This window comes from Arachis hypogaea, chromosome 13 (genome assembly GCF_003086295.3).
Source record: "Arachis hypogaea cultivar Tifrunner chromosome 13, arahy.Tifrunner.gnm2.J5K5, whole genome shotgun sequence".
In the NCBI taxonomy this organism is placed as follows: Eukaryota; Viridiplantae; Streptophyta; class Magnoliopsida; order Fabales; family Fabaceae; genus Arachis; species Arachis hypogaea.
The window spans coordinates 89,845,467-89,858,228 of NC_092048.1; the positions used below are offsets into that span (position 1 = coordinate 89,845,467).

Sequence of the window (12,762 nt, forward strand, 5' to 3'; positions counted from 1 at the left end):
CGTATGCATGGGAGTGAATTGCACCAAACGACGCGTACGCGTGACTCGAGTCACGTGAGCTCATTAATGCAAATCGCTGGGGGCGAATTCTGGGCCTCCAGAACCCAGTCCAACTCATTTCTGGAGCTATATCAAGCCAAAGTGAAGAGGAATGAAGAGGGGGCAATTAGGTTTAGCTTTTATCATGTTTTAGTGTAGTTCTCTAGAGAGAGAAGCTCCCCCCTCTCTCTAGAGTTAGAGTTCTTTAGTTTAATTTCTTGTAATTTCTACTTTTAATTCTTGTTTTTATTTACTTTTCCTTGTCATTTATTGTTATTGTATCTTTGTTCTTCTTTATTTCTCTTGTTATTTCCTTTATTTTGTCACTTTTATGTTATGAGCACTCTTTGTTAATTTTAATTTTCGTTTAATACAATTTATGTTTTATGTTCATTTAATGCTTCTTTTAGTTGTTGTTATGATTTTCTTACTTTTGGTAGTTAGATTTTATTTTTAATGCATTTTAATATTGTTTTATTCTCATGCACACTAAGTGTTTGATAAAATGCTTGGCTTAGTTTTCACTTAGTTTTTCTCCACTCTTGGCTTAGAATTGACGACTTTGGTGACCCTTGAGTCATTGATGTCCATTCTTGTTTGATATATTAGAGTAGTTAGTTGATTTGGTTTCCCTTGAATCTAAGTGACCTCATAGTGTTGACTTAGGACTTAGGGATTGAAATCAACTATGCCTATTTTACTTATCCTCGTTGTAGGGTTGACTAAGTAGGATTAACTCTTCATAATCATCATGTGTTTGTGGTCAATGGCTAGGATAGGTAACCTTAGTTCTCAATTACTTGCCAAGAGGTTTCTTGCATTTGAAGTTTTATTGCTTTGACTTTTATTGCTTTGACTTTAATTTCTTGCATGAACATTTAATTCCTTGCTATTTATATTTCTTGCTCTCTTGCTTCCCCAATTTCCATGCTCCCTCATAGCCAATAATTGTACATTTCATTGCAACTCCTAGGGAGAACGACCTGAGGTTGAATTACTCTTGATCTTGGTTACTTTAATTTGAATTAACATTTGATCGTGAGAATTCATTGTTGGTTTGGACTATGCTACCAACGAATTGATGCTTGTTTTGATTGATTCCAAACCGTACAAGGATCCTCGTGTCTATCAAACGGACATGCTTAGTTCCCTGTGCTGTTTGAACATCTCTGCTTGAGTTGGACAGCAAGGATGTGAATGATGCAACACGACCTTCGAAATGATCCAAGCACCAACATCCTTCAATGTGTGTATATAAATTCTTGCAGGACAATTTAAACCAGCTGTGGGATTATTTGTCTTCTCGGTCAGAGATATTTTAGATTTCCATTTTCCCTTTCTGCTACATGTAATCAATTGATTCTTAATTTCGTTTCTCTTCTTATTTGTGCTCCGAACTCTTGTAGAAAAACCTGCAGCCTTCGCATAGTCCTTGTAAAATTTTGCAGTATCTTCAAGGGTGTTAAAAATCATTCCAACCTTAGGAACAAACTAGTCATCAACAACACAGAGGGGCTGTAAAATATACCATGTTAAAAACAAGGATATACTATAGAGTTTCTGCACGTCATAAAAAAAATTAACAATTCAACTAAAATATACCCAAGTATTCCTGATCTACACCCAAACGACAACAACTCAACTTAAATAACAAGAAAAGCCATAAACTGTAAATATACCCAAACTTTCATAATATACACCCAAATAATTCTGATCTACACCCGAACGTCTGGTATAAAATGCACAAAACTAATCAAAACTAGTACATTAGATTCAATTCATAGTCAATGTTCACGCATTAATTTCACAATCAATGTTCACGCATTATTCAGCTAGACAATCATAAACGACTAACTGCATCAAATTCATATTCAATAATTAACTGAAACTAAATCACACCTCAGGAACTTCGTTCAATTCAAATTCAAAATCCACTTTGCCCTGGTTCAGCTGACAATCTGAAGTTGAATCATCCATTATCTTCAAAATGATTTCAAAGCTTGATTTCAAAAACCATGAAAATAAAAAAAAAAAACGAAGCAAGAATACAAAGAGAAACGCACGTAAATGATGAAGAAGAAACCAGTGATAAATGCACGTAAAACAACGAATGAAAAGGAAAAGAGAAACGCACGAAGGAGATCGAACAAATTTGGCAAGAAATTCGAAAAAGGAAACGAAATCTTTTGAAAAATGAAAATTATATATTCGCGCGTTAATTGATTTGGATTGATTTAAAAGTCTGTTAAATAGGCGCGTGAAACACAGACACCACAATAGGCGCGTTTGAGGGTAAAGGACTTGTAAGACTTGTAAGTGTTAATTGCTTGTGTACAGAGATTAATCCTTTTTTAAGTCTATCTCAAATCGACTTTTGTAGAATTTTTTCTATTCTTATTTTCCTTATTATTTATGATTTTGTAATTTATCTTTCTCTCGCATAGTTCATTTTTTTCATGTCACTTTATTTTGTTAATTTCATCAACTATTTATTTTATTTTGAGATCTTTAGAATTTTCTACGAGGGTTATTTTTTGTATTTTCAAACACTTTGAATTTTTATAAACTGCTCTTTATTTTAAAATTTATCAAGTAAAATTAGTTTCTTTATTTTGTCTTATTTTAATTCTGAAAAGTTTTTGTCTTCTTCTTCATCATTAATAAAGTAAAGATTTTGATACATGTAAAACTGGTATCTACAAAGAAAAATATGTTTCATTTTCAAAAATTAGATTTTGAATCATTTAGATTAATTATGATTGATCATTACTTTTAATTATAAAAAATCTGTAAAACATTATATATAAATACAATTCCACTAAAAAACCAACAAAAGGTGTAATCAACTTTAACCAACTAGTAATTAATTTTTTTTAAGAAGAAACATGAATTCAAATTATAATAAAAAACATCCAAAAAATTCAAAATCTAAAAAAATAATCTAACCCCAATAATAACAAAATCCAAAATCATTTATAAAATTTCAAAATTTATTTTAAACATTTAAAATTATTTTTGAATTTCCAAAATTTATTTTAAAAATATCCAAAATTATTTCTAAAATCATCTTAAAAATTCTAAATTTATTTTAAAAAGTCAAAATCATTATAAAAATTTCAAAATTTATTTTAAAAATTCTGAAATTATTTTAAAAATTTTTAATAAAAAATCCAAAACATAAGAAAAACCATCTGAAACTTAGAAAAAAGAAACATCCAAAACCAATAAAATAATAATCTGAAACCAAACAGAAAAAAACAAATCCGAAATGTAATAAGATCTAGCAAAAAAGGAGATATCCAAAAATTTTTTAAAATTTCTTTGAAGGGACATCAATTCGAATTATCACGATAAACATCTAAAACCTAATAAAAAATATACAAAATCTTAAAAAAAATCTACAACTATTTCAGTAATTCAAAAAATTATTTAGTTTTGAAAATTCTAAAATTTATTTAAAAAATTCAAAACTTAACAAAAAGAAATATCCAAAAACTAGAAAAAAAACATCTAAAACTATAAAAAAAAATCTAAAATCTAAGAGAAAAAAAATTCCAAAACCAAGAAAAAGAAGGCGTCACGACAAAGACAAAGTGGAAAGAAAAAGAAGAAGCGACAACAAACGCAAGACAAAGAAGAAGAGAGAAGAAGAAGAAGAAGAAAAATGTTATTGCCAACGACTTGCAACTCGCGTGGATGGATGGGGAGAGGCGGGGAGGCGGTGCGCGATCAATGCGAAGCAAAGGAGAGGGAACGACAGCGACGGAACTGCTTCTGATTCGAAACGCGACGTCGTGGCAGGATGAAAGGAATGCACAGACGATGAGCGATACGGTACGAGGAGGATGAAGCGAAGGCGCGACGGTGGCTGTCTTTCTTGTATGAATAGCGGATGAGACGGCAGCGAAAAATGTAAGGACGGCTAACGATAGTGCTCGAGGATGGTGTGGGACGTTGAGGAGAGGGATGCGCGGCGTTAATTTTTGGGAGAGAGAAATTAGGGTTTGTGGTGTTTTTTTTAATGTGAATGGAAGTGAAAATGGAATTAAAAATCTATTGAGTAGTAATTATTTTTTATTTTAAAAAAATTTAAATTAAAAGAGAGTTGATTTATGTTAGTTTATGAAATATTAAATTTTTTATACTTTTTCATATAAGTAAGATTCTTTTTTTTAGTGTCCAAAAAATTTTTACTAAATTAATTTTAAGTCTAAATTTTTCTATCAAGTTAATAAGTGAACTTTTTGGGACCCTATTTTTACTTATTTAACAAAGAAAAATAATGTAAGAAAAACATTCATTACTGGATAAATAAGGATGCATAATGCATAACTCAATTTTAAACTTTTAATCTAACACATGTATAGGTTGAGAAGAATGAAATGGAAGCAATTTAGCTTCATTTAGAAGGTGAAGCACCTTATGGAGGACTTCTACAGTTTCCACCAGTGCCTTCTTGGGCCCATTGCACAGTCCTACTTAGGGATGATAACGGGGACTAAATTTTTAATTTGGACCTTGAGATTCATACAATTATTTATTTTGGTCCTTGAAATTTAAAATTATCTATACTGGTCCTCCATATTTAAGTTTGGACACCAATGTGATCCTTCGACTCTTTCCGGCAATGACTAGACAAATGGAATGTTGAGATAGTATCCTTCCTGCCACGCTGGATGATGAGTAAACGACGTCGTTTACCCTTGGCACCCAAATAAGTCAAAAACGTCGTCACTTTGTATATGAAAGGAGAAAAAACGATGAATATCCAAAATAAAGTATTCTTCTTCTTCTCTACCTCCACTATTCTTCATTTCTGACTTGTTTGGGCACTAAGGGTAAACGACACCGTTTACTCATCATTTAGCGTGGTAGAAAAGGTGCCATTTCAGCACTCCGTTTGCTTAATCATTGCCGGAAAGAGTCGAGGGACTATATTGATGCCCGGACTTGAATCTTGAAGACTAATATAGGTAATTTTAAATTTCGAAGACCAAATTGAGTAATCGCGTGAATCTCAGGGACCAAAATGGGGATTTAGTCGATAACGGGATAAGGTGGGGAGGAGGATGTCTCTCTATCTCCATTTTTAGATTTGTTTTCCGTCTCTGCTCTCAATTCTTGTTGTGAGAGAATATTATCCTCCATCCCCATTTTTTGCAGGACTTTATTTCCTATCTTTCAGTATTGATAATTTATATGAAAATTCTAATGAAAAATAAAAAAAATAAAAAAAATTATAAAATATTATTACAACATATAATTAGAATATTATTTAAGATTATAAGTTTAAAAATTATAAAATAACACACCATAATCATAGATAGAAGAAATTAGAGAGTGGAACGACTCATTATTAATGTTATGAAAAGAAAAAAAAGATACTTTTTAAATTAGAGTTAGGATTTTCAATATATATATTATGTAAGGTGAAAATTTAGGTGCAGTCAACTTTACGTGAATTTGATAGTTGAGAGTCGTTAGATGAAAATTTAGTCAAATCAGTCAAATCATCTAACGACTCTATGTTATCAACTTCACGTGAAGTCGACTGCACTTGAGTTTCTACCATTACGTAAAATGATTAAAAAATTATATTAAAAATAAATTATTAAAAATATTTAAATAAATTTAATAATTCAGAGAATTAATGAAAAAAGGATAGAGATTCCCACGCCTGTTTTAGAGAAATTTTGCCTCTATCTCTATTTTCGTAAAAAAAAAAAAAAATTCCGTCTTCAGATTTCTGTTGGAGACCGTCACTCTCACATCTCTGACGAGCTTAGGCAGGTTAACCGAAAAAAATTTGTTCTTCCATATATAGATTTAATTACTCTTTTGATCCCTATAGTTTTGCAAAATTTTTAATTAGGTTCCTCTATTTTTTTTTCTTTTAATTGAGTCACCGAATTTTTTTTTTTAATTGAGTCTCTACACTTTTTTTTCTTTTATTTGAGTCCCTGCACTAATTTTTTTTAGTTGAGTTCCTATACAATTAAGCCAATTACTACCAAGAGGGACCTAATTGAAAAAAAAATTTAGTACAGGAACCCAATTAAAATAAAAGTATAAAGACCTAATTAAAAATTTTGCGTAACTATAAAACTAATAGAATAATTAAATCATATATATATATATATATGAAATTCTTCCACGTGTCACGTGTGATGCCTTGAAGCTAATTCCTAACATTAAGGTTTGGTGCGGAGGCCTGATGACATTATTGCCCTTATCCACGTCGGGTCCTATTTCACATTTCACATACACTCGACAAGGAAGGAACGGGAAAAGAAAAGAAAAAGCGAAAAACCATAGAAAATAGGAAAATAACCTAAAACCGAGAAGGCATTATTAAAATAAAAATTTGATTCATGATTTGACGCCTAAAAAGGCCACATGCATGATGCATTTGTCTGTTTTTCATCATGATTTTGAGTTGTAATCGTAGCATTTATTGAATTTATCTTTGTGCTACATGAATATTCATGAATGGACTCAATAATGTATAAAATCGATTATTGTTTGACATGTCAATTTGGCACCGAATTACTAAAATGTGTGAGGATGCTGCTGCTCAATCCATCTCTACTTCCATTGATGAATATATATAGTCTTACCTTGTCCCTACTATATTGAATAGTGGTCCACATGTCAATGTTTGTTTCACTAACCCCCTGTCAACTTTACTAACGTTACCACATTATTGAATCCAAAAGTCACCGCCTAATCTGGTATTACCATACCGCTAGGGATGTCAATGGGGCAGGGCGGGGGCGGGGGATGCCTCCCTGCTCCCCATCCCCGCCCTCAGATTTGCTCTCCATCCTCGCCCCATTCCCCGTCGTGGGGGAATATTGCTCCCCATCCCCATTCCCCACAGGGCCCCATTCTCTGCGGGGACCCCATTCCCCATCTACATAATAGTTCTAACTAATTATTAATTTCCATATGAATAGAGTTACAAGTATCTATCTTATACAAAAACTGCAAGATTTTATACAAAAAGTCTAAATGATACGATGGTGACTTCTTTCGAAATAATACAATGGAGGGACGCAACGACGGGTCAAAGGAAAAAACAGTAAACGAGGTGGGAGATGCGGCAATAGAGAGGAGAATAGACACGACGGTAGAGTTACGAAAAGGAATGCCGCAAATAGAAATTACGACGCGGTAAGGATGATGGCATGGTGAGGTGTGACGATGCGGTGAGAGGGTGACGAGGGGGTGGCTGCAGAGAGGTTGGATGGAGTATAGACAGCCTTAGGGATCTCTGAATTGAAGAAGAATTATGCAAATAAAGATTAGGAGTTTTGGGTTTCTGTATATATATATATGTATGTATGTGTGAGAAATGACTAGAAAACATATATGAGAATAAACTATTAAAGATAATTTAAGGAATTAATAAATTTCGGGGAATAGTGGGGACGGGGCGGGATCCCCGCTCGGGGTCCCCGCGCCTGCTTCGGGGGAATTTTGTCCCCCATCCCCATCCCCACAGAAAAAATTCTCCACAATCGGATCCCTATTCGGGGCAGTCCCCGCAGGGATTCCCGCGTCTCGGAAAATTTTGCCATCCCTACATACCGCGTTGGTGTGAATAGTATGACACGCAAAACTTTGTATTATAAATAAAGAAATAAATTAGTGTGAACTGTGAAGCTAAAAGGTGTAAAGTCAATACTCTCTCACATTCACAGAGTGAGTGAGCAAAATCCCAATCTCGCAATATTCCAATTGGAACAATGAGTGGTGTAAGCAACAACCTAACAGCAATACTGAACTTCATAGCAATATTGGCGTCGATTCCAATAATAGCCTCGGGGATATGGCTGGCATCAAAGCCGGACAACGAGTGCATCCACAATTTCCGGTGGCCAATAGTATTAATCGGGTTCCTGATCCTTGTGGTGGCACTGGCAGGCTTCGTGGGTGCCTACTGGAACAAGCAGGGTTTGTTGGCCGTTTACCTCTTCTTCATGGCGCTCCTCATCGCTGCACTCCTTGTTGTGCTTGTGTTTGCTTTTGTGGTTACAAGACCCGATGGAAGCTATGACGTTCCCGGAAGAGCCTACAAGGAGTACAGCCTTCAAGGCTACTCTTCTTGGTTGAGGAATCATCTCACCACTTCCGGGAGTTGGCAGAACATAAGGACCTGTTTGGCTGATTCTGATGTATGCATTAAGCTTGCACAGAACTACATTACTGCTGACCAGTTCTTCGCCTCTCACATCTCTCCTTTACAGGTAACTGCTAAAAATTGGATAAATTCATATTCAATTTGGTGTGTCTTTATCTTCGTTTCGCTTTTCATCACTGGTACTTTCCGTTTCTGCTCTTGTACTTGCACTGAGAAATATTCACTTACAAGGTCCATATCTGTCAGTGGTTTTCTTACTCCTGTTTCTTCTTCTCTTGGAAACAAATAATATGTGAATTATTGGTAATTAACAATAACATAAAGGTTTTGCGTATTTTTAAAGGAATTTATTTCTCGTATCTTGTACTAGCTTAGTCCCACTTCACATGATGCCGTGTTACTTGTTTAGGGACACTTCTAGTTTCTGAATCTAAGGATTAATTTAATTTAATTTTAAAAAGGGGATTCTAGGTTATTGAATTGGAAGTAAAGGACACTGTATTAAGTGGATCTAAAAAGTTATGATCTCATGGATTTTAGTTGAATCTTTCATATATGGCTCTGTTAAGATTAGGATACCTTAATTCAGAATCGGATAGTTACTGACATATATATAAGAGGCTGTGAAGAACGATATGGTTCCCTTGTCAAAGGGGGTAGTTAGTTAAGAAGTTATTCTATTGTGGGCTTATGGTGGTGGTTGGGGAAGAGTGTTCCCGTGATGCTTTTGGTGGGATTGGGACCACATTCTTGATGTATAAACAATTAAACATACCAATCAGAAGATCAATAACTACGTGGACTTGAATTTTAAGAAAAATTATTATATGGTTTGATTTAATCAATCCGTAACAAACTTCTAGTCATGTCATGTAATGTAAAATTTTCCAATATAGTTCCCATCTCATTCTTAACTTGACCCACCACCTAAGTCATAGGTTCAACTTCATGTTTGAAATTTGTGGTTAACTGGCTCTCCACGCCATAGTGTGACTGTGACCTGCTCTAGCAGATAACTATGGTCCATTGAAATCTAATCGTCAGCGAGTCCATTATAAGAAGGAAAAAAAAAATTCAAATGAAGTCTTAAATTTAGAATAATTTAGAACCTGACATTAGGCACATCCCTTGTTCTCAGTGCTTGTGTGGGACATTTCTCATATTCTATAGGATGAATGATTGAGCCACAGCAGCTGAAATAGCCACCTATGGATTCACATGTACAGAAATCATACAAACGTATACCTTGTTAAATTAGTCAACCTACTAGAATAATTAACCTTATTGTTTTGTCTTTTACTGAACAATGAAGATAAAAAAGTCTGGCGCACTATTAATATTAAATTATTAAATGGTGCCAAATGGTTGATGGATTGGGTGGTTTGATTATTACAGTCAGGGTGTTGCAAACCTCCGACATCATGCGGGTTCAACTATGTGAGCCCCATCATGTGGACAAACCCTGTGAATCAGATGGCTGATCCTGATTGCTACGCTTGGAACAATGATCTGAGCCAACTCTGCTACAATTGCAACGCCTGTAAGGCTGGTCTGCTTGGGAACCTTAGACAAGAATGGAGGAAAGCAAACATAATATTGATTGTCGCTGTGGTGGTTCTCATTTGGGTCTATGTCATTGCCTGCAGTGCCTTCAAGAATGCTCAGACTGAAGACCTCTTCAACCGTTACAAACAGGGCTGGGTTTGATTAATTTCATTCTCTCCTATAATATAATGTTTCTTTAGTGTATATATATTATTATTCTCTTTTCCGTCTTGTTCTTTTTGGCGCATGGAGTTATGAAATGGTATTATTATTATTAGCAGCAAGAGTTCATCACGTAAGTTTATGTGCTTGTCTCATCGGTCGTTAAAAACTGTGAATGAAAGTAGATCCTAATAGTTGCCGTTTCTTAGAGCATATCATTTCTCTTAAACTTGTTATCTCAGCAAATTTTGCATGTAAAGAAATGATAGTTAATATGCAATGTAAATCCAGCTTTAATATAAGCATCATCGAGAACTTGTATCGGAAAAAGAAAAAAGAAACCCATCTTTTCAAGCATATAGTTAGAAAAAGAGCTTGATTATTGGGTAACTAATTAATAAATTGGAAGGTCACCGACTCGACCGACTGAAAGAAACGAAAGCTTTTGAAAGTTTTTTATGCTACAAGATCTTCAAAGTCCAAGACAAGCATAAGCGATGATAAATTGTTGGGGAGTCCAAATGCGAACGCTTATAGCAGGTGAATAAATTCTAATAGAAATATATGTTGGAAAATCCCACTTCTTTGTCTTTCTTTAATTACACGCAAGAATATACACACAGAATCAGGTGGTAATAGGCTAATAGCCTAATAGGGATTTCGGAGATTGACTTGTGTGTTTAAACTTTTGCGAATAAATAGTAGGATTACAATTTAATTTATAATCATAGGAAAAATCTAACGGCTAGCAATTTTATTAAATTTTGGTCGGCATGTAATCTGAAAAAAAAAAAAAGTGAGTAATCTCACATCATTGAATTAAATCTCATACCATTAAAAATATCATTGATAACTACTTGATAACTACAAATCACAAAATTTGTTGGCCTCCTAACACTCTTCATAATCATATTATGTATGCATTAAAAATAAGTTATTAATATAAAATATATATTAAAAATAAGATAAATAATACATATATTTATATAAAAATATATAATAATTAGTTCAGTAGTTAATTAAAATTTTAATTTAAAATAAAATAAGATTTAAATTTAAATTTATATTAAAATTTGAAATCAGCAATAACCTCATACTATATATTTGTATAAAAATAATAAAGAAAATACACAATTTTATTTTTTTTATCACTACATATGTAAATATTTTTTTTTTTGAACAAAGAACAAAGAAAGTTCAACACACTAAAGTGGAGTGACAAAAAGAAACATGATACATACAATAAAGCAAAAGGAACACAAAAACAATAAATCCATTGTTATCTCCGACATTGCCATCAACAATCAAATGGATCAGCATCACACCACTCTTTATAGTTTAACAACAACCTCAATTTAATATTTTGAACGCTACCTTCTTCATTCTTGAATATTCTCACATTTCGTTCTAGCTAGATATTCCAAATTATTGTAAAAAAATCTAATCAGCCACTTTTCTTGCTCATCTTTTCTGTCAGGCTCTCCTATCCAACTCTCAAACAGTTCTTTGATCGTACCTAGAATAGCCCAAGCTCCATCAAAGTATGTCAACCAAGTGCACCACACCTGCCAAGTAAACTCACAGCAAAGAAATAAATGATGAATAAATTCTATATCTTTTTTTTACATAGAACACATGTATTATCACTTTGATGAATAACTCCTAATCTACTCAATCTCTCTTTGGTATTCACCCTTTCCACTAATACAACCATGCAAAGAGCTTAATTTTTGGTGAACCAAGCCTCTCCAAATTGAACTAGTGAAGCTATAACTTGTGACTTTCTCCAAAATCGTCTCTATCTGTAACATATGCACAAAGGAGTTAGCAGAGAAAATACCTTTTTTTATCAAATTTTTACACCACTCTATCCTTTCTGTTAGTTGAATGCACTATAACCGTGATCTGCGATGAGGGTTGTAAACAATATTTGTTTAAATATAGTGAATTTATTTATATTGAATAGATTAGCAAAGACTACCACATCGTTGTCTACCATAGCAATACCGGGGAGGGAGATACTGATTCCTGGGATCCACCAAAAAACTCTGCAGTCCCAGTATCCTAGTAATTAAAGGTAGCCCCCTGAAGGCCAACTCCTTTCTGCTTCACCTCCCTTGGTACTATATGGGCCTTAACTTGACATTAGCCAAGTCGGCCAATACAGTATTCACCAGGGTATGGAGCGAGCGTCAGTCACAGGCGGGCTGAACAAGGTCATTACTCCTCATTCAGCGGAAAGGCATCAGCAGCATGGAGTTGGTTGACAAGTGCCAACTCCCATTGGAATAACTCTATCCTCTAATGGAAATTCCATATCCACTCTAACCCATCCTAAAACCCACAATCCCTTATAACAGATCCTTGGTGGTTTGAAACAGAAAAAAGCCTCGAAAAAATCCCTTTCAAGGGCCCATCTTCTAACCAATTATCTTTCCAAAATTGAGTTCTTCTCCCATCCCCTGTTTTCTTAGATATCCCACTAATCATCTTGTCTTTTACCTATTGCTCCTTGAAATTTAATTGACAGATATCTTTTCACGGAACACCTCTTGAAGGTAGTAACTGATTTGATAACATTATATTGGGATTTAAATAATTACAAGAATATACAATCTTCTTCCACAAAGGGTAATCCTCCTTTGAAAAATGTCACCAGCACTTAAACAGAAGAGATGTAATCCTAATCACTGCATCCCCTACTTCCAAACCCCCAAGCTTTTTCGATGCTTGCACCATTTCCCATTTTACAAGAGGTATACAATTGTTTCCACCCTCTTTACTCCATAAAAATCTCCTTTGCAATGCAATCAACTTTTCTGCCACCCCCTTTAGCATCTTATATAAGCTAAGATAGTAGACTGGCAAGATAT

General features: G+C 34.1%; 1 protein-coding gene across 1 annotated transcript; it reads left to right on the plus strand.

Annotated features, from left to right (window-relative positions):
* The first annotated feature begins 7,455 nt into the window (after positions 1–7,455).
* Positions 7,456–10,004, plus strand: LOC112732360 (tetraspanin-2). Its single transcript, XM_025781064.3, has 2 exons — positions 7,456–8,288; positions 9,578–10,004. Exons 1-2 carry the CDS (start codon positions 7,788–7,790, stop codon positions 9,887–9,889), a joined length of 813 nt encoding a protein of 270 aa, XP_025636849.1. The 5' UTR covers positions 7,456–7,787; the 3' UTR covers positions 9,890–10,004.
* The last annotated feature ends 2,758 nt before the right edge of the window (positions 10,005–12,762 follow it).

Excerpts from the sequence above, each read along its gene's own strand:
- LOC112732360 (XM_025781064.3), top strand. The coding sequence starts at position 7,788 with ATGAGTGGTGTAAGCAACAACCTAACAGCAATACTGAACTTCATAGCA. Across the intron at positions 8,289-9,577 it reads CTCACATCTCTCCTTTACAG|TCAGGGTGTTGCAAACCTCC; the intron begins GTAACTGCTAAA and ends TGATTATTACAG.